Source organism: Fringilla coelebs, assembly GCF_963513975.1.
Source record: "Fringilla coelebs genome assembly, chromosome: 2".
Taxonomy (NCBI): domain Eukaryota; kingdom Metazoa; phylum Chordata; class Aves; order Passeriformes; family Fringillidae; genus Fringilla; species Fringilla coelebs.
This window is the reverse complement of record NC_140029.1, coordinates 94,167,067-94,187,710: the sequence shown is the minus strand read 5'-3', so window position 1 is coordinate 94,187,710 and position 20,644 is coordinate 94,167,067. Positions and strand designations below refer to the sequence as shown.

Genomic DNA, 20,644 nt, shown 5'->3' with positions numbered 1-20,644 from the left:
ACCAAGCAATGTTGGTAGCTTGGCATCAAGTCTTGGCATGTTTCTTTTCCTTAAGTTGCTGTTTTTGTCTACATTCATACTACCTCCTTTTGGAAGACAGTATCATCACCTCTGACTTTGGTATTACTCGCTTTAAACCACACAGCCAAAATAAGATACAGTGCCATCCCTTGCCTCGTACCTATGAAATAGCACGAAGCAATTACTGTGATGTTGGCTGCCTGCCCTCACCCTGCCTTGTCCTCCCTGTTCCCTTGGCCTGAAGGCCCCACAGGCTTGGCACCCAGTTCAGTGCCAGCCCTCAGTGCCTGCAGTGCTGGCAGGAACTGACTCTGACCCTGAGCAGCACGACAGCCTTGGATGGTCTGTCTGACCATCCATCCTGCAGGGCCAATCCCTTCTGCACTCACCAAATGGATGCTGAGCTCTTTGGAAAATCTGGGTGGACACCACCTGTGAGAAGCAAGGAGAGCCGTGAATTGTGCTTCCCACTCAGGGCCATGGGCATGATCCGCTGCCAGTGCCCGGGGCTCAGGCAGCTTTCAGGGAAGGGAGGCATGCCCTGAGTAGTCAGCTGCACATCACTGTGGACTGGCCAGTACACCTGAACTATGTCCCTCAAATGCCTTAGGATTCATGGGAATACCAGATTTGACATTGTTCCAAATACACCCTCATGTGCTTGGTCCCTAAGGCTATTATTTTTTTCTGGTCGTTACCTTTTCTCTATTTCTCTGTCAGGATCACAAAAATACAAGATTGTCTGTTTTGGCCTGTCTATGCTGTGGCTTCCCTAGCTCTGCCAACCAGTTCGCTTCATAGGCCTGAAGGCCTGGATTTTCACTGACCCTTTTCTGAAGCCCAAATGAGAAAGTACCGTCAGGCCTCGGTGAAGAGGGCTCCAGAGGTGGATGGGTCCTTCAGCTGGTCACATCATACTGGCAGGGCTGACTGCCTGGTCAGCAAACCTCCATAAAATGTCAACCTTTTACAGCCTGTAGTCTCTGCTGTAACGCCCCTTGCTTCTCTCCTTAGCTTTGGTGGACTCAGATGTGCACCCTTTTGCCAAAGCAGACCCTGCTGACTCGAGAGCAGCCAGCTCAGCAGAACTGGCAGGGCCATGCAGTACAGTAAGCAAAAGGGGAGCAGAGATGGGTGGGAGGTGCCCACTGCAACAGAGGAGCTCTCTTCTGCACAGCTAGGACACTCAGAGAGAGGATAGAGGACTGAGAGGGTATTAGAAAGAAAGCTGCTCTCTGTTTCCCACTCTGGCCATCAGACCCAAATGAACAGCTCTTTTCTCCCTTCCCCCAGCTCCCACCCGCCTGATGAAGGCATTAGTGACAGTACAGGCTACACAGGCTACAGCTAAACGGAGACTATCTACGAGCTACAGTCACACAGGGTCATTCTCCGATCAGTGCACGTTTTGGCAGAAAGGCAGGACTCCTCATTCTCCTTTTCCCTCCCACTCTGCTAATAGCTGACACACTACTGCTATAAATCTTGTGCCAACCTATTGATGGCTGTGACTTTGTCTGATCAGGCCCCAAAGTCTGACACACTTGTTGCCCTGTGAGCAGCTCTGGATGTGCTGCTTTCTGAAACACCACATCCCCCTTGTGTAGCTCCCAGGGCATCAAGCTAACCCGCCTGAGAAAGTCCTTACTCAGCCTCTGGCAAGCCCTCATCACAAAACTCCTGTGAGGAAGACTCACAGGTTTTGAAGCCCATCAGTCTGGCCAAGCCATTCTGATGTGGACACTAGGTGCTAATCAAAGGGAAGGAGCTCATGTTCAAAGGGCTGAGGACAAGGGACAATGAAGGACAAAGATGGAGCTAGTGCCTTATTTGTGACAGGTCCCTTTGAGGTTCAACGGTGGCCTCGCTTGCCCTTCCATTGGCAGATGTGGTGTGGAATGAACAAATTCTCTTTTTCCAGAAGAAAAATCCTTTTGAAAAGCCACCTGGTGATGCAGTAAGGCCCCTGCTTGGTGACAGCCAGGTCTTGTGTCAGCCCATTATAACATGTTACAATGCAGACAGAAAGATGCGACGATGTGGCATCATCCCAGAAGACATTTCAAGGCATTTTGAGTGCCGGGCTGCAAAATCAGGAGAGCTGGAAAATTTATCAAGGACAACTCAGTTGAGAGCTGAATCAGCTGGGCTCCACCAGCATTTTAGGAAAGTGTCTCATCAAATTCAAGTCCCATTTGTTTAGCTGAATGGGCTGCTTCTGAGTCTCCAGCCTGCCTGAAAGCAAGATGTTTCCACAGCAGCTAGCTAATGATAGCAATGCTTAGCAGGACTACAGCACTACAGCACTCTTCGTCTCAAATCACCTTCCTTTTAAATTAATGCTCAAAACCCCACAGGGCAGGGAAGTGTTACTGAGGATTAACAGAAATGAAAATTGAGAGAGAAAGAGGAAGAAGGCTGTGATTCTGGTCATTGAGGAACAGCTTAATTGAGGTCTGAGGACTACATTTCAGAACATCAGCTCATAGGAAGAAAAAGGTCTAACAAAATTGTATGCCCAAGGTTTCTTTGAAGGTGAGCAGCAAAGTAAAAGCAAATGTGAAAAGCACCAGCATCTGCGCTGAAGGCCCACAACAGAGAAGCTGGCAAGGGCTTTCAGTAAACAAGTGAGGCCCAGAGTATTTAAACCCTGCTTTCCCACTCTGCAAAATTTGCTTGGGGTGTCCTGGGTCACTGAAGATACACCAGCATTTGGCACCACAAATTCCTGGAGACTCTTCACAGGAGTGATGGCACACCAGGATGCCCTTCAAGATGATCTCAGGAGATTGGGAGCAGTAAAAATATATCAGTTTCAGAGACAGAGGGGAAAGTATTTTAAAGGATCAACTAAAGCTGTGCAGGATGGCCTTGGCAAGTTGATTAGGAGGTGTATTTGTAATGGGAATCCTGGCCTTGCTCACTCACAGATTTTGCTTTATCATTTAGCTTAATGGGCTCCTAATTCAAAACCAGCTGTAAACTGGGCTGGCTATGAAAAAAATTAACACTGCCTGCCTGTGGAATTTAAGGATATGTAATAAAAATAATCATAAAACCAAAGAGCCCTGGGTTTTTCATCAGACAAAAATATTTGTCATTGAAAATTGTGCTGAAAAAAAGGAACACCTAAAATTGGAAAACTCCTCAAAACCCTACATCCAAAACAGCCTCAGCAACTTTAATTTCATATCCAAGCACAAGTTTCATTTGCAATACATAAGATAATGGTGTTTAATTGGATTTATTTTTCCACAGTAGGTTCCCAATGGCCTACTTTACTCCTTTTCTCAGCTCCTTGAATGTTATTTACAAATCACTCTCTGGGATTTAATTTTAATGGTAGCTTGATTTCTACCTCTTTTTTTTTCTTTTTTTCCCTTTTTTTAGGTACTTTTCTTTAATTGTATTTGTGGATTTGCCTTTTAAATAGGCAATTGTGACTGCATCCTGAGTCTGAATAAGTTGCCAAGAGCAGAGCTTGATTTGAAAACAGCAGAGTAGTTAAACGGAGCATGTGTAACACCCAACATTTATTGTTCTTTTCATGGGAGTACCTGCAGGTGCTTTGTTCAAGCAGGTGCTCTTTTGCAAAACAACATGGGTTCCTAATAACACTCTATCCCAAAGCTCTGTGCAGACATTAACAATTTAGGTCTCTGAGCAACTCATAAGCTGGGTGCATCCTCCTTATATGGCAGTAAAACAAAGATACTGAGGAGCTGTAGGCCAAGAGTTTTTCAGTGAACACATGGACTTGCTGCCTTATTGCTGATTTAGTTTTGAACACCACTTTCAAATGCTTGTAGCCTGCTTTCTGGATATGCCTGGTCTCTGTGCTTTTTCAGAATTAAAAGATCACAACCAAGCACCAAATCTCATACAGATGTTGGAGCCATGCTGTCTGCACCCAAGGCAGAGGTGGGCAACACAGAGACAGAAAAAAACCCACACAGAGCCTGTTTTGCCTTCATACCTACTTCCCTTTTGGAATAAAGCAGACAGTAACACCTCACCATGTGCCTCTTCTCATGCTTTCTGCCTCAGATGCAGGATTATGTGACTGGAAGACTTGGAGAGGTGGGACAAAAGCATGAGAAAACAAAGTGTTTCACTGTGGATGACAAGATGCTCAACTAGGGTGAAAAAACCTGGCAGTGTTTTAATTTTTAGTTTTCCACTTGTCCTTTCTACTGTCTGCAAAATTTTAGGTCTGCTTATGCTTTTGATCCAAATCTGAATAAGTGGGCAAAAAGAGCTTAGGATGGGAATGTGTTTTAGAAGTAGGTCTAAGGGTAGACTGAACCTCGCTAAAGACTGTCCACACCTGGGTGACAACTCAGTATCGTTGCTCAAAGCTTGGTTAAAGGCTTTTGCTATTCAGTTGATTGGTTTTTTGAAGAGGGAGGGGGGAAAAGATGAGGAAGGTGAGCAGAAAAGAGAAAATGACATGTCAATGAGAAGGGAAAGCCCTTATTTTCCTGCATCTCTGAGCTGTTTTGCCCGTGCCTAGCTCTGAGCATTTGTCAGGATGACGGAGAATGACCCGGCTAAAGAGCTACGTCAACATAAAACATATACTGACCTGGAAAAGGATTGGGGAGTGTGGGTAAAACTCGTTCTAAGGGGGGAAAAAAAACAATAAGCAACATGCAGGAGAAAAGCCACTTTTCACACCAAGCAAGCAGCAGATACAAACCTGATGGAGTTGTCCATCCCCAAATTAAATGAACTAGAGTAGGTTTCATATAGAGAGCATTTTGCTAGCAACATGCCTAATACACATCAACATCCCCTGGGACTGGGAGTCAAAGAGAAGTGATTTGAAAAACGAAACAAATAATAGCCAAACAGCAAGAGGGATTAAGCACCTGCAGTGAAGGTAATTGGAGTTGATGGTCCATATCTTCCCTCTGACTTTCAAGACCACTCATGTCATCACTCTACAGCTCCTCTTAGCTACACCTCTGCCTGGCAACTAGTCTTGGCAGAGAGGTGAGTTGTGGAAGTCCTCCATGGGTAGTTGTTGCCTCCCCAGAACCTTTTCCACAATGGATTTCTTGCCAATGACAGATCTCTTGAGGATCAGTGCATGGGAGCAGTCACCCTGATGAATCCTCAAGGGTATTCTGCTTCTTTAGATTTTGTCCTCTGAGAGGGATAGAGTTTTTGCAGACTCATCATCTTCCAGTTGTAGGCAGAGCCTACTGCCTTGTTTATAGGGTTTTTATAACGTGTCCTCATTGTGCATCACAGCAGGACTTTGATATACGTCACTGCTGCCTTCACAGTTTGTTTCTTCCACAAAGGATCCCAAACGAATTGCACAGATACTGAGGGAAACCACTATCAGATACCTCAGTCTGAGGCTAACAGTAGTGGTAATTCTGCTTCACAGATGGTGCAGGTGATGCACAGAGCAAGGAAGCAATTTGCCCAAGGTCAAATGCTGAACTGTTGGCAGAGCCAGACACAAGCCCAAGAATACAAGGTCCCCAGGCTTGACTGTTCTCACTGGGTCTCCTTTCTTTGCCTTCAGAGCTTGCTGGATGTCTTATACTGACTGAGACAAGCTCCTACCCTTGGACGGATCCATAGGTAGACATTTAGCTGCTGGCTTACCTGGTAAGATCACTGCTGATCGACACAGAGCTTGGCAGGATAAATCAGCAGGCCACTATTACTCTCTGATCACCTGGGCCCAGCTATTTGGAGGCCAATGCTCTTTCTACAGTATCCTTGGTGCAAAGAGTGAGTTTGTGTCTTGCTGGAGCTCATGAGGATTGAGCAGGTCAGGCCCATCCCCATGACACTGGCAGGACTCCTGCCCTCATGGTGGTAATGGAGTAGTTTGAATCCACAGCAGGCACAGCAGAGATCAAATACAAGTCTAGCCTGGATCTCTCTGTTTATGTAGCAACAGGGGACTATTGTTCTGCGAAAGCAGGCTGTTTGTGCTGACAAGACTTCCTTGTTATTTAGTTTGGTTAAATAACTCAACTCCCCTTTACCTTCTTCCTGCACAGCAGGCTGCAGGCTGCACAGCATAAGCAGTTAAAGCAAAGCACTACGGCCTCATTATCATGCTGCTTTCTATTCAAGGACTCTGTCTCTGTTCCCCTCTCCCACTGTGTGCTGCTTTTATTGCTCCACCCTGGCTCATTAGCAGTGTCTCAGCCTTGCCCCCTCTGACTGTCAGCCCAAACCACTTTCCTCCCTCCTGAGTCTCCCCATTATTGACAGGCTTGAGGAAAACAGGGGGTGTGCACTAAGAGCCACTAAGAGGGATTTTGGCCACAGCTGAGGCTCCAGACCCCAGCAGCCACCACTGTAACCAAATGCTCAGGGCACAACAAAGCGTGGGCAGAGTGGAAGGAGGGGTGTGCACACTCGTGGCAGGATGCTAACAAATAATGACAAGTTAGAGGCTAATGCCAGCTTTTAAGAACGTGCCTTGCTGCAACCAAAACTGCTAGGGTCCACCTGAAGCTGCTTGAGTTGGCACTGTCTTGCCAGCTTCTGCTTCACCTCCACGCTTGCTGATTCCCCAAAGGGTGCAGAGGATGCAGCAGGGGACCTGCTGATGGGGCAGTCTCCTATAATCGAGCCAACTGAGCCAGCAGGACTGCATCAGGATGTGCAGCACTGTGCTGCTGTCTCCTGTTTCAGCCTATGGGATGGGCTAGCTTGGCAGGAGGCAGAAGGCAACTAATTTGGAAAAACTTTTCTTTCTTTTCTCTGCTTTGCTAGAATGCACCAGGTGCTGCCCTGCTTGTGTGTGCCTGTGGAGGGGTGTGTAGGTTTGCTTCTACATCACAGAGGTGTATGCCCATGTACACATATTCACCTACACACAAACCTACATATCTGTGTTCCTCCAGCAAATGTGTATCTGCTATGTGTTTATATGTATATATAAGTAGACACATTTCTGTGCAGCATGTGTTAAGATACAACTTGTGACTTTCACTGATAATGCTTTTCATAGTACTGCTAGGTGAGTAAAACAAACAAACAAACAAAAAAACAAACCATGTTCCCTACCTCCTAATACACTTGGAGGAAGAACCATTTTTCTTCAGTTATGTCACTGCTTTTCAACTCTGTTGCTCTGTTGTGATGGCAGCCCTGGCTTTGCCTCTCTGTCAGGTAATTTTCACAGAGATATGTATTACTGTCCCTTTTTTTCTGCTTAGGGGCTACAAACCTTGCTCCCAGGCTCTGCAGAGCTGAATCAACCTACTGGCTCAACAGTGCTGCCAAACATGGTCCTGCCTCTCAACTCTTCATACCCAGAGATGTGTGATAGAGCTTCCTCTCCTGCATCGGCTTTGGTGCCTGTCGAGCCCAGACATGAACTTGTTCAGTTCAGTACAACGAAAGAAAACATTTGGGGCATTTTAGGGAGATGAGCAGCAAAGCTCATTTACCTATTCACTTGTTTAGCAGGCTGGACAGCCACAGTGGCAGAGTAAGGGAAACAACAAAATCACAAGGCAGAGAACAGGATGAGCAAAAGGACTGGGGAGCAAGGAATGTCAGCAAGCTATTTGATCAGTTGCATCATCAAACTGTACCTGAGTACCCTCTCTACAAACATACTCCATATTTGCTGTTGGAGACAGTTTCCTGGGTAAGTTAAACCTTTGGTAGGGCCATATTTATGTTGTTGTAAACTCAGTCTCCAGGAATAAGGGGTATAAATCTCACCTACAGCAGGCAATCCTGCTGCTACATCCTTTAAGGAAGATCACTAGCTATCTATTAATACAGCTCAAGGAGGCTGCTTTTGTATTTTAATGCATCTATGACATTGACATCTAAGGCACTCAGTCTCTCTGAGAGTTTTTCAGTGCTGACTGAGATTTCATGAAATGGTAGCCACCAATTTTTCTCTATTGCTAAACTGTTCTTTCACATCATTTTGCTCGCTCCCTCTCTGCCCTCCACCTGAGGCAAAGCTGCCAGTAGCTCATTATTAACTCTCTGGTTGTTTCTTCACTCCTTGCTGCCATTCTTTTTTGTGCTGCAATGGGACACTGAGGAACCGTCGCTGTACTTACCTCCCCGGTGGGATGTTGCTCTACAGTGAGCTTGTTCTCTCTTTAAAAAGGAAATAAGATCTCTGATTCCAGGGATGAAAAACACTCCCAAGTATTTGAGTATCTGCTGTACACCTTGCAAAAACTTGGCACTGCTTTATTTTTCTGTCTGGGTGTGTGGCTGGGAATGTGCATTACCTGTTATTTCAGCTACTGTGTGATCAGTACAGTATTTCTTTCATCTGGGCTTGTAGGTTTTTTCAGCAGCTTTCTTTATCTTTATGAGCTGGATTCCCTTCACTCATTTCCCCCCTGATTTCTTAACCTTCAAAATAGCAGCTGTAGTCTGCCTGAATTTATTTTTTTCTCTATCTTTCCTTCTTCCACACTAACTAGAAGAACAGAGATTTCCTGAAACAATATGAAGCAATTGCACAGTGAAAAAAGTAGGGATTAACCAAGCAGCAAAAACAAGTTAGAAAGACTTGACTAAAAATCATCAAATCTCTCTCAGCTCCTGCACTTCCATTCTCCTAGCTCTTATGAAGTTCTCTAGTGTCCTCCAGTATAAACAGGCCTTGAATTTCCAAAAAATTATAAACAAAATCAAACAACTTGAGAGAAAGTGTTCTTCATACACATCAAAAGGGGGCTAAAATAGGATCATCACTGTTGCAAATCATCTTTAAGAGTTGCCACATTTCCTCATTGAAAAGTTTACAGCAACTTTGCAAGGTTTCCCGGCATCTCTCACTGGTTCTGCCACTCATTTTATGACCATGGGTAAACCACTTCTTCACTCTGTACCTTTCTACTGCAAAATGGTGCTAGCAACACTCACCCATTTCTAAATGACTTGTGATATTTAAATATTCATTGCTAGCAAATCCTTTGAGATCCTTTGAGGTGAAGTTCTGAAGTCATGCAAAATGCTTCTCTAGCAAAACTAAACCCCCAAGTAAAATCATATGTGCATATATACATTATTGAATTTCATCTTATATTTTGTTTCAGTGAAGCATTTCAGTTCATCTGTGTAACAGGAACCAACAGAGAGGGCCAAATTTAGAATTCAGTCACAAATAACGGATTCTAAACTTAGAATTATATTAATATCAGCAAGAACAAATCTGGAGTATTTGAAAATTGTGTTCCAGATTGCTGCCTGAGGATTTTTTTTAATCTCATGACAGTCACAAGACCAGGGTGAAAAGACTTTCAAAGTAGAAATTTGCTTTGTGTGCTGCAATGCTACAGGAAATCAAATGTATGTTCTTTTATGATAATATCTGTTCTTTAAAAAATAGCTGCCACAAAATATACCCAAACTTGCAAAAATTCAAGCTGCCATGAAATAAATCCGAAGGTGGTAAACAAAGAATGCCCATGCACTTATCCTTTTGCAATACATCTGTTAAAAATTACCAAATCATAACTTTTTTTTTGGTGAGAGCAGAAACTAGGCTAAACTGCATCACATACTGACTGCTTTACACAGCTCTTTTTTTTTTTTTTTCTGTTTAAAAGGATATGCAGGTCATGACATGAGAGTTTTAATTCAATTTGGGACTGTCACGGGAACACTGCCATCAGTCACTTTTGTGTCTACGTGTTCATTTGTGTGAGTGGGTCATTTTGCTGCAGTGTATCTCTGATGCCAATAACATGTGGGCCAAGTCTAGCCCAAGTTTTAGACCTGGAATTGGGAACTGCATTTTAAATACACCACAGTTGGTATGTGGGTGTGTGGATGGTAGGTGAGGGGCAGGAGCTCTGTTTAGGGTCAGGTTTGAATCAGCTGCAAAATTCAGAATCAGCAGGAAACTCTATTCTAGTGCTTGGTCTAGTCCCATCTTCTGTCTGTTTATACTTACTAAGACAAACTCAGTTATTGAAAGGTAGCAGAATGAGATCCAAGGAACCTTATTCCATATTTCATCTGTTGATTACCTTTTTGTGCATGGTCCCTATGGTATATCCCTTTAAAATCATTCTGTCTTTTCTCATTTCTGTCCCTTCCAGTTTCAAACCAATTTCTCTTTTTCTTGACTCTGTCACTGTTCTCCTCAGGCTCGGTGGCTAGTTCTCTCCATCTCTCTGAATTACTTGTCATTTCTCAGCTGTCATGGATCCTCTGAGCCCTGGCCTTCTGTCTACTTATTAAAGGGGCTGTCATTCTAAAGGGCTTTTTGTTTCCAGCTTTAAAACAAACACATTTTTATTATTTTAACAAAATCTGTCTTCAGCAAAGCCAGTCAATCAAAGGGCTTGACAGTAAACCTTTCGATTTGGCTGTTTGTGTTTCAAGGCAAGTATGAACACTAAGGTATCCGAGGCAGAGCGCTGGAAGCCAGGTCATGATTGGAGGTCTGAGGGGACTGGGTTGTCAAGCAGATGCCTTCCTTCCTGAGTTTTGGCCACTATGTGCTTCCTGCACAGCTGTGTCTTTGTGAGAGCCTCCCTTCACCCTGTCCCGTACTTACTGTAAAGGTATAGGCTGGCATTTGTGACTCCCAGCTTGTTGGCAGCCACACAGGTGTAGTTCCCGTAGTGCTCCTCAGTGACATTGGCCACCATCAGCAGAGACTGGCTCCCCGTGCTCTTTATCTCCAGACCATTGGCGCTGTTTATCCTGGGAAGACAGGAGAGGAGGTGTTTAGTGCAAGGAAATCCCTCCCCAGCACACAGCAAAGCAAAGTCATTCAGCCCAGCTGGCAGGTGAGGATAGAGGGAAGCAGGGAAGGGATGTGAGAGGAAAGACCAAAGAAGGGGGACCAAAGAAAGAGACTGAAATGGAAAGCAGGACGAGGGAATGAAAGGAATGTAGTAGTTCAGTGAGATTAAATGCCACTGGTAAAGTAGTGAAGAACCAAGCAAAGACAAGGCTCAGGGAGGAAGCATTTACCCAGCACTGAGACACTCTGGAAATGAACACACCATGGCCAGCTGAAGGCTAGTCTGTACTTGAGCAACTTATTCTTAGTGAAACACACTGATTCATAATATGTGCCTCTAGCAATGCTGAGTCGCCACTGAACCTGGGCACCTTTTTCAGGGCTGGCTACCCTAAAATGTAGGGTAATAACACAGCCTTCTTAATGCCAGGTAAATGCTCAGGTAGAAAGGACAGATCCTTTTTCTGTTCTCATTTATTCTCATATGCAAGTCTGAGAGGCTCAGGTCGCACAGGTGGGGGAATCTCATACCTCAGCAGCTCCTTTCCTCAGAAGAATCCACCTGGATCAGCATTACCTAATTGAAGACTTACACCACCTACATTTTTGTCTGTATCACGGGTTACTTAACACGTGAATGGTGTATTAATTGGGTATTGGCCCATAATTGACTTCAAGGCAGGAGCTCCATCCTCTGCACTTCCTTCAGCATCCCCAATGCAGTGAGGAATTTCCTCCTCCAGCCATGACCACGCTTGCTCTGCTGAGACTGATGGGACACTGTGACTCAAACGGATTGTAAGGAGCAATTTGTTTGAGAGGAGTTGGGGAGGATGAAGGAACCCCTATTCAATGGACTGAAGAAGAGAGGAGGGAAGAGGCGAGCTAAAGGCTTACCTGGTATCATCTCTGTACCACTCGAAATCGGGCGTGGGCACTGCTGATGCCTCGCATCGCAGTAAGGCTTGTCGTCCCGTGGCCGCTTCATTGCTTTTGGACTCTGTGATGGTGGGAGGGTCTGCAGGAAGGAAACACGTGGTCAATGCACACACTTCCAGGTGGAACAAAACAGTGAAACTATGTCAGGGCTGCCTGCCTCGTGCAAACTGTTTGGGCTACTGGAGACCCATGGCAGCTGTTTCCTGTGGCCCATGTTCCCCCCTGCTCCTCTGCAGAATGCTGCTCTTTGAACATTCCCTGATATATAAAATTAGCAGCGCTCCTTACACGTGCTTCTCTTCAGCACTGCTGAGTAAAGTTCTGTCATAAATGCATAGGCATACACAGGCAAAGTTAAGGTTAACGATGGACTTCTGCAATTTATTATTATTTATCTATGGATCTGTAGTTCACATGGGCTTATCAGAGAGAAGAAGAGGAGAGAAAGACTTCATCAAGGGTAAAGGAAGATAGCAGAAGTAAAGGAATAAAGTAGGAGTTTAACACTAGCGTGAAAATTTGTATTCCATACAAAGTCTTTGCCGAATGCCAAAACTATAATAAGAAAGGACTGAGGCAACATGTATGAAACAGAAATACATTAATGGCTTAAAAGAGAAGAACTTTAGCAGAAACTGTGGGTGCAACTCTGAGAGCCAATGTGTAGACACTTCCCTTAGGTGTCCAAGGTTACAAATCCTGATCACCTGGACATGGTGCTTTGTGAAAAGCTCCAGAAGGGCTTGCTTGTGACTGCTCTGCCTGAAGTTTGCCCTCAGCCCAGCACGGTGCTCCCACCTCTGCTCACTTTGAAGTCTTAGTGCTGTGCCATAGGCAAACCAAATTTGCAAAATATATTGGTGTGCTTTGCTGGAGCTTGGTCTCAGTCCTTGCTGGATAGCAGGTAGGGTAAGCACTGGCATCTTCAATCCCAGCCCCATGTTCAAAATATTAAGCGATAAGCTTTACATGTTAAAAGGCAGAATTATTTCCACCTGGCTGCTGAGAGGGATCAAGGAATAAGTGCCTTGTCTCTCGTCACTAATACTTGCATACCCTGAGATTACAGGGCTGCGACTCAGACGGATACTTTGCTGAGACTCAAGTTACCATGAAACACACTCTGCCATCTGTATCTGTCCCAGAACTGAAAGGCAAAAAAAAAAAAAAGGAAGCAAAACGGATTGTGTCAGTCAAAGAAGTAAAAAAAATCTGTCTGGAGAATGTAGGGAAAGAAATTTGTTTGTGAACACATTAGCCATCCCAATATGATCCCTTCCCTGACCTTAATCAGGATTTTATGCAGGGCTTTAGGGATATTGCAGTGTGCCCTCTAACATCATAAATATTAATAAGTTTACATAAATAGGATCCTACATTCAAAGGCTGTGGGTTCATGTAAATGTTTTAATTTGAAAAGGAGGAGGGATAAGAAAAGGATAGCAAAGGTGATTTTTTAACCATTCTTATTTGATTATTTGGTTTGAGCAGTCTATCTTCTTACTGTCTACAAGACAAACCTTTCCATTTCATGAATCTGGTATAAGAGGTGAGTCACAGAATGAATAGCCATCTTTCCATGGTTGTAAGAAATGATTCCAGCAAGTGCCTGCTTCCCAGCCTGCTGCCAGGGAGCCCAGCCTCTCGCTCTGAGCAGTCCCCATATTCACCACTTTAAGAAGTTGGTGCAGTGCTCTCCCAAGAGAAGGGGGGAGGTGGAAGTCCCAAACCAGCCTATTGCACCTAGGAAGCAGCTGCTCTGTGTGTAGCCGTTTGCTGCCTCGGAAGCCAGGAGTGGGTTCCCTTTAGTTGTTCTCCTCCCACTCTCCCCAGGCCTCAGTTTCCCTGTCTGTGATGTGCAAGGGCAATTACTTGGGAAGCCTGAAGGTGGTAGTGTGAGACCAAAGCAAAGTGAAATGCTTTCTCCTGCAGTCCGAGCTGACAGTGCTCCACAGCTGATGATAAGAGATGGCCAAGAAGCTTCTGAGGTTGGACAGGCCCCATTTTTCAAACTGTGGTTTTCCCACTTTATCCTGCTTGTGGTGTTGCTTAACAAAGCAGGATGAGGAAAGATGTATGCAAATATCTAGTTTTCATTCCTCTAATAGGACTGGTTCTTTTCCTGCTTGGTCCTCATAGCCTCTTAGATTTATTTCCCTTTCTTTAAAAAAAAAAAAAAAAAAATCTGTCCTTAAGGAATTTTAAGTTGCTTACATTACAAATTACACCACATATTAACATCACTTTTTCATATTTTTCAACAGTTAAAATGTTTAGGATCTTACTGTGGCATAGTTATTATGTGTTGAAACTAAATCAAAATCAAACATTCTGACTTTATACAAACAATCTGTTTCAAACACATTAAAGCACCATTGAAATTATGTTTCACGGAAATGTTTGAAACTATTAATTGGTTCTCGTGGAAAGTCTCCAGTTTATAAACTCAGCTGTTTTTGACACTTCTATACTTTCAGTGCAGAAAATCTGCTACTACAGTTCATATTAATGCCAAATTTGGCCCATGAGGCAGCTGATATTAAACCACTGCCACCCAATATCTAAGGGAACTATAAAAAACTGTAGATTCAGAAGATGCTGCAGGGAGCCTATAACCTCAACTTCTAAGCGAGATAGAAAAGTTGATCTGATGTGATGGCCCACACAGGACCAAGGGGAAAAACTGAAGAGCAAGAATGGTATTAAAAGGTGCTATAATCACCTACAGTCAAATTAAGACTGGTATTGCCTGAAACCCTTGATGCCATCATGTCTCTGCCCTACCCTGCTCCCCAGCAGTTCTACTTGTGAATCAAGGCATGAATATGTGCCCAGAAATATATCTGTAGCCATCTCAAATTTCAATTTAAGTTAATATTCTGGTTTAAGTCTCAATTTACACTGAAGAAGGTCGGGAGAGGACATACCTCCCATTCATCCATCCTTGCTGCGAAGTTATTAGCCTCCAAGCAAGGAAACGAAGCAAGTACATGGGGATAGCTCACTTTACATCACTCAAGTGCCAAGTATATGCCATACAAGCATGGAGATGGACATATATGCATCCAGGATTAAAGAGTAACATCAGTTTGAAATATCTTGTGTTCCTGTGAGAGGACTATGCCAGCAGAGTGAAGTGGACATCTGTCTAAGCACATATGGGATAGGATCCATGCCCCAATCCACATGTGGAAGTAAGCTACAACTTACTTGGTGCTTTTAGGGGATTGCTGTATCCTTTGGCCAAAACCCCTTTCTGTATTGCACTGGTGCATGAAGGGTCTTTTAGACAGAGCTTTAAACTAATGACCTGAAACCAGCATAAAAGTTAAGTTTTTGCACCTTGTCATTAGCACGTGCCTCTGCCCCGTGTCCCCTGGCTGTGATAGCTGTGTAGGCACTGCAGAGATGGCTGGGTGCAGGCAGGCATGTGTTTGCTCTGAGCCAGCTGAGCCCTCCCTTATCTCTCCCTGCTGCCTTGGTGAAGCTTCTCTTCACGCTACTGTTCACCCGAATATCAATGAGTGAAAACAAGGCATTGCCAGCGTTTCGGCGGGGAGAGACGGGGGCAACTCACAGCTCTTTCTCTTTCTCCCTCTCTGTCTGTCTCTCTGTACCACACCTCCCCCGGCCTTTTTTAATATATTACCAGGTTTAAAGCACAAACTGTACCCTGTGGCAAGCGTCTGATTGCAGATAGTTTTCTCAGCGCCCTCTCTTCAGATTGTATAATCCACGCCCAGGAAGGCTTCTCTGTTTATCCTGAAGTAACCCTTGCCTGTGGGCAAAGCTCTCCCCGTTGCCCTGCCCCAGCTGCGATGTACTCACAGTTCACAGTGACCCGGACTTGCTTGACGTCTGCTGAGGCAACTTCGTTGGCAGCTTTGCACTCGTACTTGCCCGATTGCTCTCGTGTGATCCCCAGGATCTCCAGGTACTCCTCCTCACCTTCAAACTCTCTGCCTGGTAGGACAGAAAAGGACAGAGAGTGGTTCTGTTAGGCTCTCAGATTTAGGAAATTGCTATGGAGGAACAATCACAACATGGACTCTGCAAACAAGCAACAGTCATGAGCCATTTAAAAGTTATTTCAGAAGATGCTGAAAACTGAAAATCTGGAAGGCACCATACAGGTGTTACAATCCATAGCATCTCACAGGCTGCCCAGGCTGAGAAGCAAAGTGTTCACCACGTAAGATCAGACTAAGTTCACTAGTGTGATGGCTGAGTACCACCAGAGGTTACTAATGCTGTGGGTGATGTGCTGGACCCAGGGCTGGCTGGGCCCTCAGATATGTTGTCAGCACCCTTTTCTCCATTGCAAAACTGTGAAAAATGTCTCTCTGTCTCCCAGGGCAACCACCACCCTGAAGTGCCATCGATCAGATCAAGCAACCTTTAAACACAGCCAAACTGAGAGAAACAAACCATAATTTCATCTGCAGAGACCAATAATCATTACGCATCCCTGAGCTACTGTACATATGAAATGACACATTTAAACTGTGCTGCCTCACTTACACACTTTGGAAAATGGTGACTTGAGTGTCAGTCAGGGTTATGGATGGGGGCAGGAATCAGGGGAGGTCTGTGGCCTTGCTTTTAACTCACTATGTGACCTTGAATGAGCACTCCTTTGCTCTCCCTCTGTAAACTGCAGCAAATAGCCCCCCTTCTCCCATCACCTCCTGGTTAGAGCAGGGCAGTGAGGTTAACCCATGTAAAGCACATTAGATTCATTGCATGAAAGTTGCCAGGGAAGCATGAAATATTAGGATTGGTATATCTACCCTATTCCTTCAGAGAGCAAAATAAGGCACCTCCTGTAAAGAATGAACCACATTTCCTTCTCTCAGAGGGCTGTAAACACTGCTCTGCAGCATTGGAAATGGCAAGCCCAAGTTGTGTGCCTGTGTATGTTTAGAGAAATCAGCCCCCAACCCTAAAAGGGTAAAAGACAGATTTGAAAAAAAAAAAAAATAAAAGGTCAGATCACAAGAGCTCCTATTCAGGTTCCTTAGAGAGTGGTCAGATTTTCCAAAAAACTCTCTGCCTAGAAGGTTTCTGCTCAACAGGGGCTGAGCACTTCTGAAACCCTGCCCACTTCACAAAAGTGCAGTTTTTGAGAGAGTTCAAATAGTACCTACTGTTCACCTTGGTTTATGGCACTGCATGAAAGCAGTAAGTCTGGTCTCTGGAGCTGAACTTCCCATGGAGCCACCTGCAACAAATCCCACCCCAGAGGCACAGACTTGCTGCAATGTCTTGGCCAGGTCAGCCTGGCCACACACGCTGGTGATGCCAGCTGTATGCAATTCCCTTCAGCATCAGAGAGGAATTTCAGAAGCTTCAAAATCTGCTCAGAACTCTGTCCCTTACATAATTATTTTTGTCTTTTTTTTATTTTTCTTTGTCACAGGCAGTTTTCAGAATCATTCTAGGAGAAAACCACCCCCCATCATGGAGACTCAGCATGAAAACAGCAGTGTACCTATTAAACTCATGTAAAGACAAGGGCTCCCCCTCTCTTTCAGCAGCACTAATCAGCAGTCCCTTCTTCCAGCTCCTACCAGATGTTCAGGTATCAAAAATCTCATTGCTATGTCTAAAATTTTCAACTGCTTTGTTTTTTGCATCTCCCAACAGTTGGCTGCAGGACCTTCCTGCATGGCAGCAGTGCTTTGCACAAGGGAAGGAGGCAAAGTTGGCTCCTGCTGCCAGGACATGGCTCTCAGTCCTCTCTCTGTGCTGGGGCTGATGCTGTGAAGAGTCAGTGGAGAAGGAAGCAGGGTGGGATTTTCACAGGTATTTTTTATTGTTGGAACTCATAAACATGTTAGGGAGTCCTAACCCCAGTAGGACCAGAATTAGGTGAGTCTCAGAAATGCAGAAAGGACTTCAGTCACCATCTAATCTGTTCCCCAGTCTCAAGGCAGGACATGAGTCATGTCATGGACATAGCCATCCTCTGCCTTCCAGCAGCAGAGATTCTGCAGCCACTCCTGTCAATCTGTTCCTGTGCTTTGCTGTCCTTACCACTGGAGCAGTTTCCTGAAGTTTGACCTGAGTCTCCCTTGCTGCAGTTTAAAGCTATTACTTTTGCCTTAGCCACTACAGACAAAAAGAACAAATCATTCCCTCCTTCCCTGCAATAGCCTTTTATCAACTTTTAAATCACTTAGTTCCTCCCTCAGTTGTCATCTTTTTTTTTTTTTCTTTTGGCTGAACATTGCCAGGGTCTTTCAACCTTCCTCTGTAGGTGAGATTTTTTTAGGTTCTTGATCATTCTTGTTCTTTGCTTTTAGACCTCTCTGACAAGTTTACATTTTTCTGGGCATGTGATACCCCAAACTGAACATAGCATTTCAGATGAGGTGTTACCGTGGCTGAACACAGATGAAGGATTGCATTACAACTACTGTAGAGGCAGCACATGGTTTCTGGTTTTGCTACAGCCAGGATAATTTCTGTTGGGGAACTCGCTTAATTCCCAGATTTTCTTATGGCATATTGTTCATATTGCTACCTGCTAATAAAGCAATTAAAAAATCCCACCCCCAAACTGAGCTGACAACCAACACTCCTCTCCTTTCATAGCAGCACTCCCAGTTGGTAGGTCAGTGAGTTGACTGGAAAGTCAATCAGACATCAGGGAAAGACTCACAAAGAAAAGGTTAAAACATAATTTGCCTCTGTTTTGCAACTCATTTGCTCTGCAATTCTGCCTTGTTTATACACAGGGTTCATTCCAAGTGGGACTTGCTTCTCCTGCAATTTGCCCTTGTCACAAGACTGTCACCATAATGAAGACAGGGTTGAGGGTGACTTAACCAGCTCTAATGGAGTGGCACCCTCATTACGGGTGCTGTTAAGTGTGTCAGAGAACTGCATCAGTGGAGCTCCAAAGTAACCTACAGGGTGGATGCCTTCCCAAGGGAAGATGTTTCTGAACTTCTCCCCTGCATACGTACATGCACTTGAAGTGTACTGTGTACCATGTCTGACAGGAGAGCTTTCACAGCCACACAGAACCTCTCCCAAGACACAACGAGCTGCTGGCTTGCCCAGTGGAGTGCTCTGGAAGTTACTGAAAAGGCAGGACTTCTGTTCTAAAGGGCATGGCAAAAACATCAATAACCCTATTTGGCTCCTCATTGCCCTGCTCTAGGACACACATATAAGCATAATACTTCAGGGAAAGTTTCTCTGACAGTCTTTTGCTGTATAAGCGGTAGCACGCTTCTTGTCTCTGCACTGGTGACCCTGAACATCAACATTTTGTTACAAGAACTGAGCTGCTCTCACTTTCAAGACAGACCCTTTTCCTTGCTGCCTTGTCCCCTCTAAGAGCACATTAACCATTTCTAACAAAAAGCATTTATATAAAATTGAGGTGTTGTAGTGCAGACCAGGGATAGGAAAGATGTATCACAGTGTGTTAGAGAAATGTCAGGTTGTGATATCTTGCAGAGAGCTGTAGAGATGTTTTCACTAATTCACTTTGGCAGCCAGATTAGGTGAGTCATATTAACTCTAACCTCTAAGGCAAACAGGGAGTGGGGGAAGCAGGAACAGAGCTTTATACATTGAGTGAATTTACAAATGTTTCTGCACAGGAGCCAGCTTTGGTAGGGAACTGATGGTTGTCACTATGCAGTTTATCAAAGCAGGGAGGGAGAAGGCTCTTTGGTACCGATAACAATGAACATATTCTATTAGGTGAAAGAGGGACTGCCAACTCTTGGCAAGCAAGCCACTCTATTCCCATTAAGAGAAGACATTTGCCTTGAGCAGATTATCAAGGGATGAAATTCTGACCATACTGCCAAAGCTTCCTAGCTGACAAGGGTTGTGTCCTGGTTGTTCTGCCTGGTTCAGTACAGCCCTTTCCCAGTGAGGGTCCTTTCAGGTTTCCCTAGGTGGATGACTTCTCCCTCAGTGCAGCTCTTTGCATCCTAAACCATCCCCTTGCATGACTGCAGGCAACCTGCTTCCCTGCAGTTTTTTTGTCTTTCACATGTTCGTAGTTAGCTTGGCTTGTTGCTCCAGCCCCATTAAACACCATCTTGCCAAGCTGTAGCTCCTTAACTCTGTCCCAGTGAATCAGAAAGAGGAGCTTTCCGCTCTGGAGGCTGGAGATAGAGAGAGCACGAGCCCGGGAGGCTTGACAATCAAACCAAGAGGGAACGACCCTGAGCAGCGCGAGCCAGGCGGCTGCTGCCGCTCGGAGCTGGCAGAGCCTTTTTTGCAGAGGGATCTGCAGCAGCAGCTTTGATGTGTGCAGGAGGAAGGCTTTGAAGGCCTGCTTGCCTCAGCCACATTTCCTATCCCCTGGCTTCCTAATTGGACCCAGTAAATAATGAAGCTGAACAGAAAATCTGCTTGGCTATGCTAGCCTGCTGGCAAGCAGCCTTCCTTTCCCCTTAGCCTCTGGAAATAGCCTTGTACAACCCCATTGGCTCTGCATATTGTCCTTGTTGCTGTGCACACCTGCCTGTGCTCTCATCTGTCTATATCTATATCATCTATATCTATATCTATATCTATATCTATATCTATCATCTATATCTATATCTTCTATATCAATATATCAATATCTATCTCTATATCTATCTCTATATCTATCTATCTATCTATCTATCTATCTATCTATCTATATGCTATATTCTGTGTTTTATATACTGTGTATTTTATTTGTTTTCACACCTATAAATCCACCTGCAGAAACACAGACTGACATGTTCCCCAGGCATTTATGGGCCCTTCTCACCTCTACCCAAATGCCCCTTGCACTGCCACACACCATAACTCTTTCCTCAAAGGCTAAATGCTTCCTTTCTACAAATGACCCACAGCCAGTCAAAATCCCACTTGTACTGTGTGCAGACAGCTCTTTCAGGTAGTCAGGGCCAGCAATGCATTCAGTCACATTCCCTACTAGAGAGGCTTTTCCCTTCATGCCCTAGT

The 20,644-nt window shown here is 44.7% G+C and overlaps 1 protein-coding gene across 3 annotated transcripts in view; it reads right to left on the bottom strand.

The window, feature by feature from the left end:
- The window catches only part of LSAMP (limbic system associated membrane protein), a gene marked incomplete at both ends in the record, with an annotated part of 304,157 nt that overhangs the window by 19,299 nt on the left and 264,214 nt on the right, over positions 1–20,644 (bottom strand). The window contains 4 exons of one of the 3 annotated variants that reach the window (XM_084225531.1): positions 4,603–4,642; positions 10,547–10,695; positions 11,636–11,756; positions 15,506–15,640. In XM_084225531.1, coding sequence (XP_084081657.1) covers positions 4,603–4,642; positions 10,547–10,695; positions 11,636–11,756; positions 15,506–15,640 — 445 coding nt within the window. The remainder of the gene's footprint in view (positions 1–4,602; positions 4,643–10,546; positions 10,696–11,635; positions 11,757–15,505; positions 15,641–20,644) is intronic. The other 2 variants (XM_084225532.1, XM_084225530.1) reach the window with 2 other exon arrangements.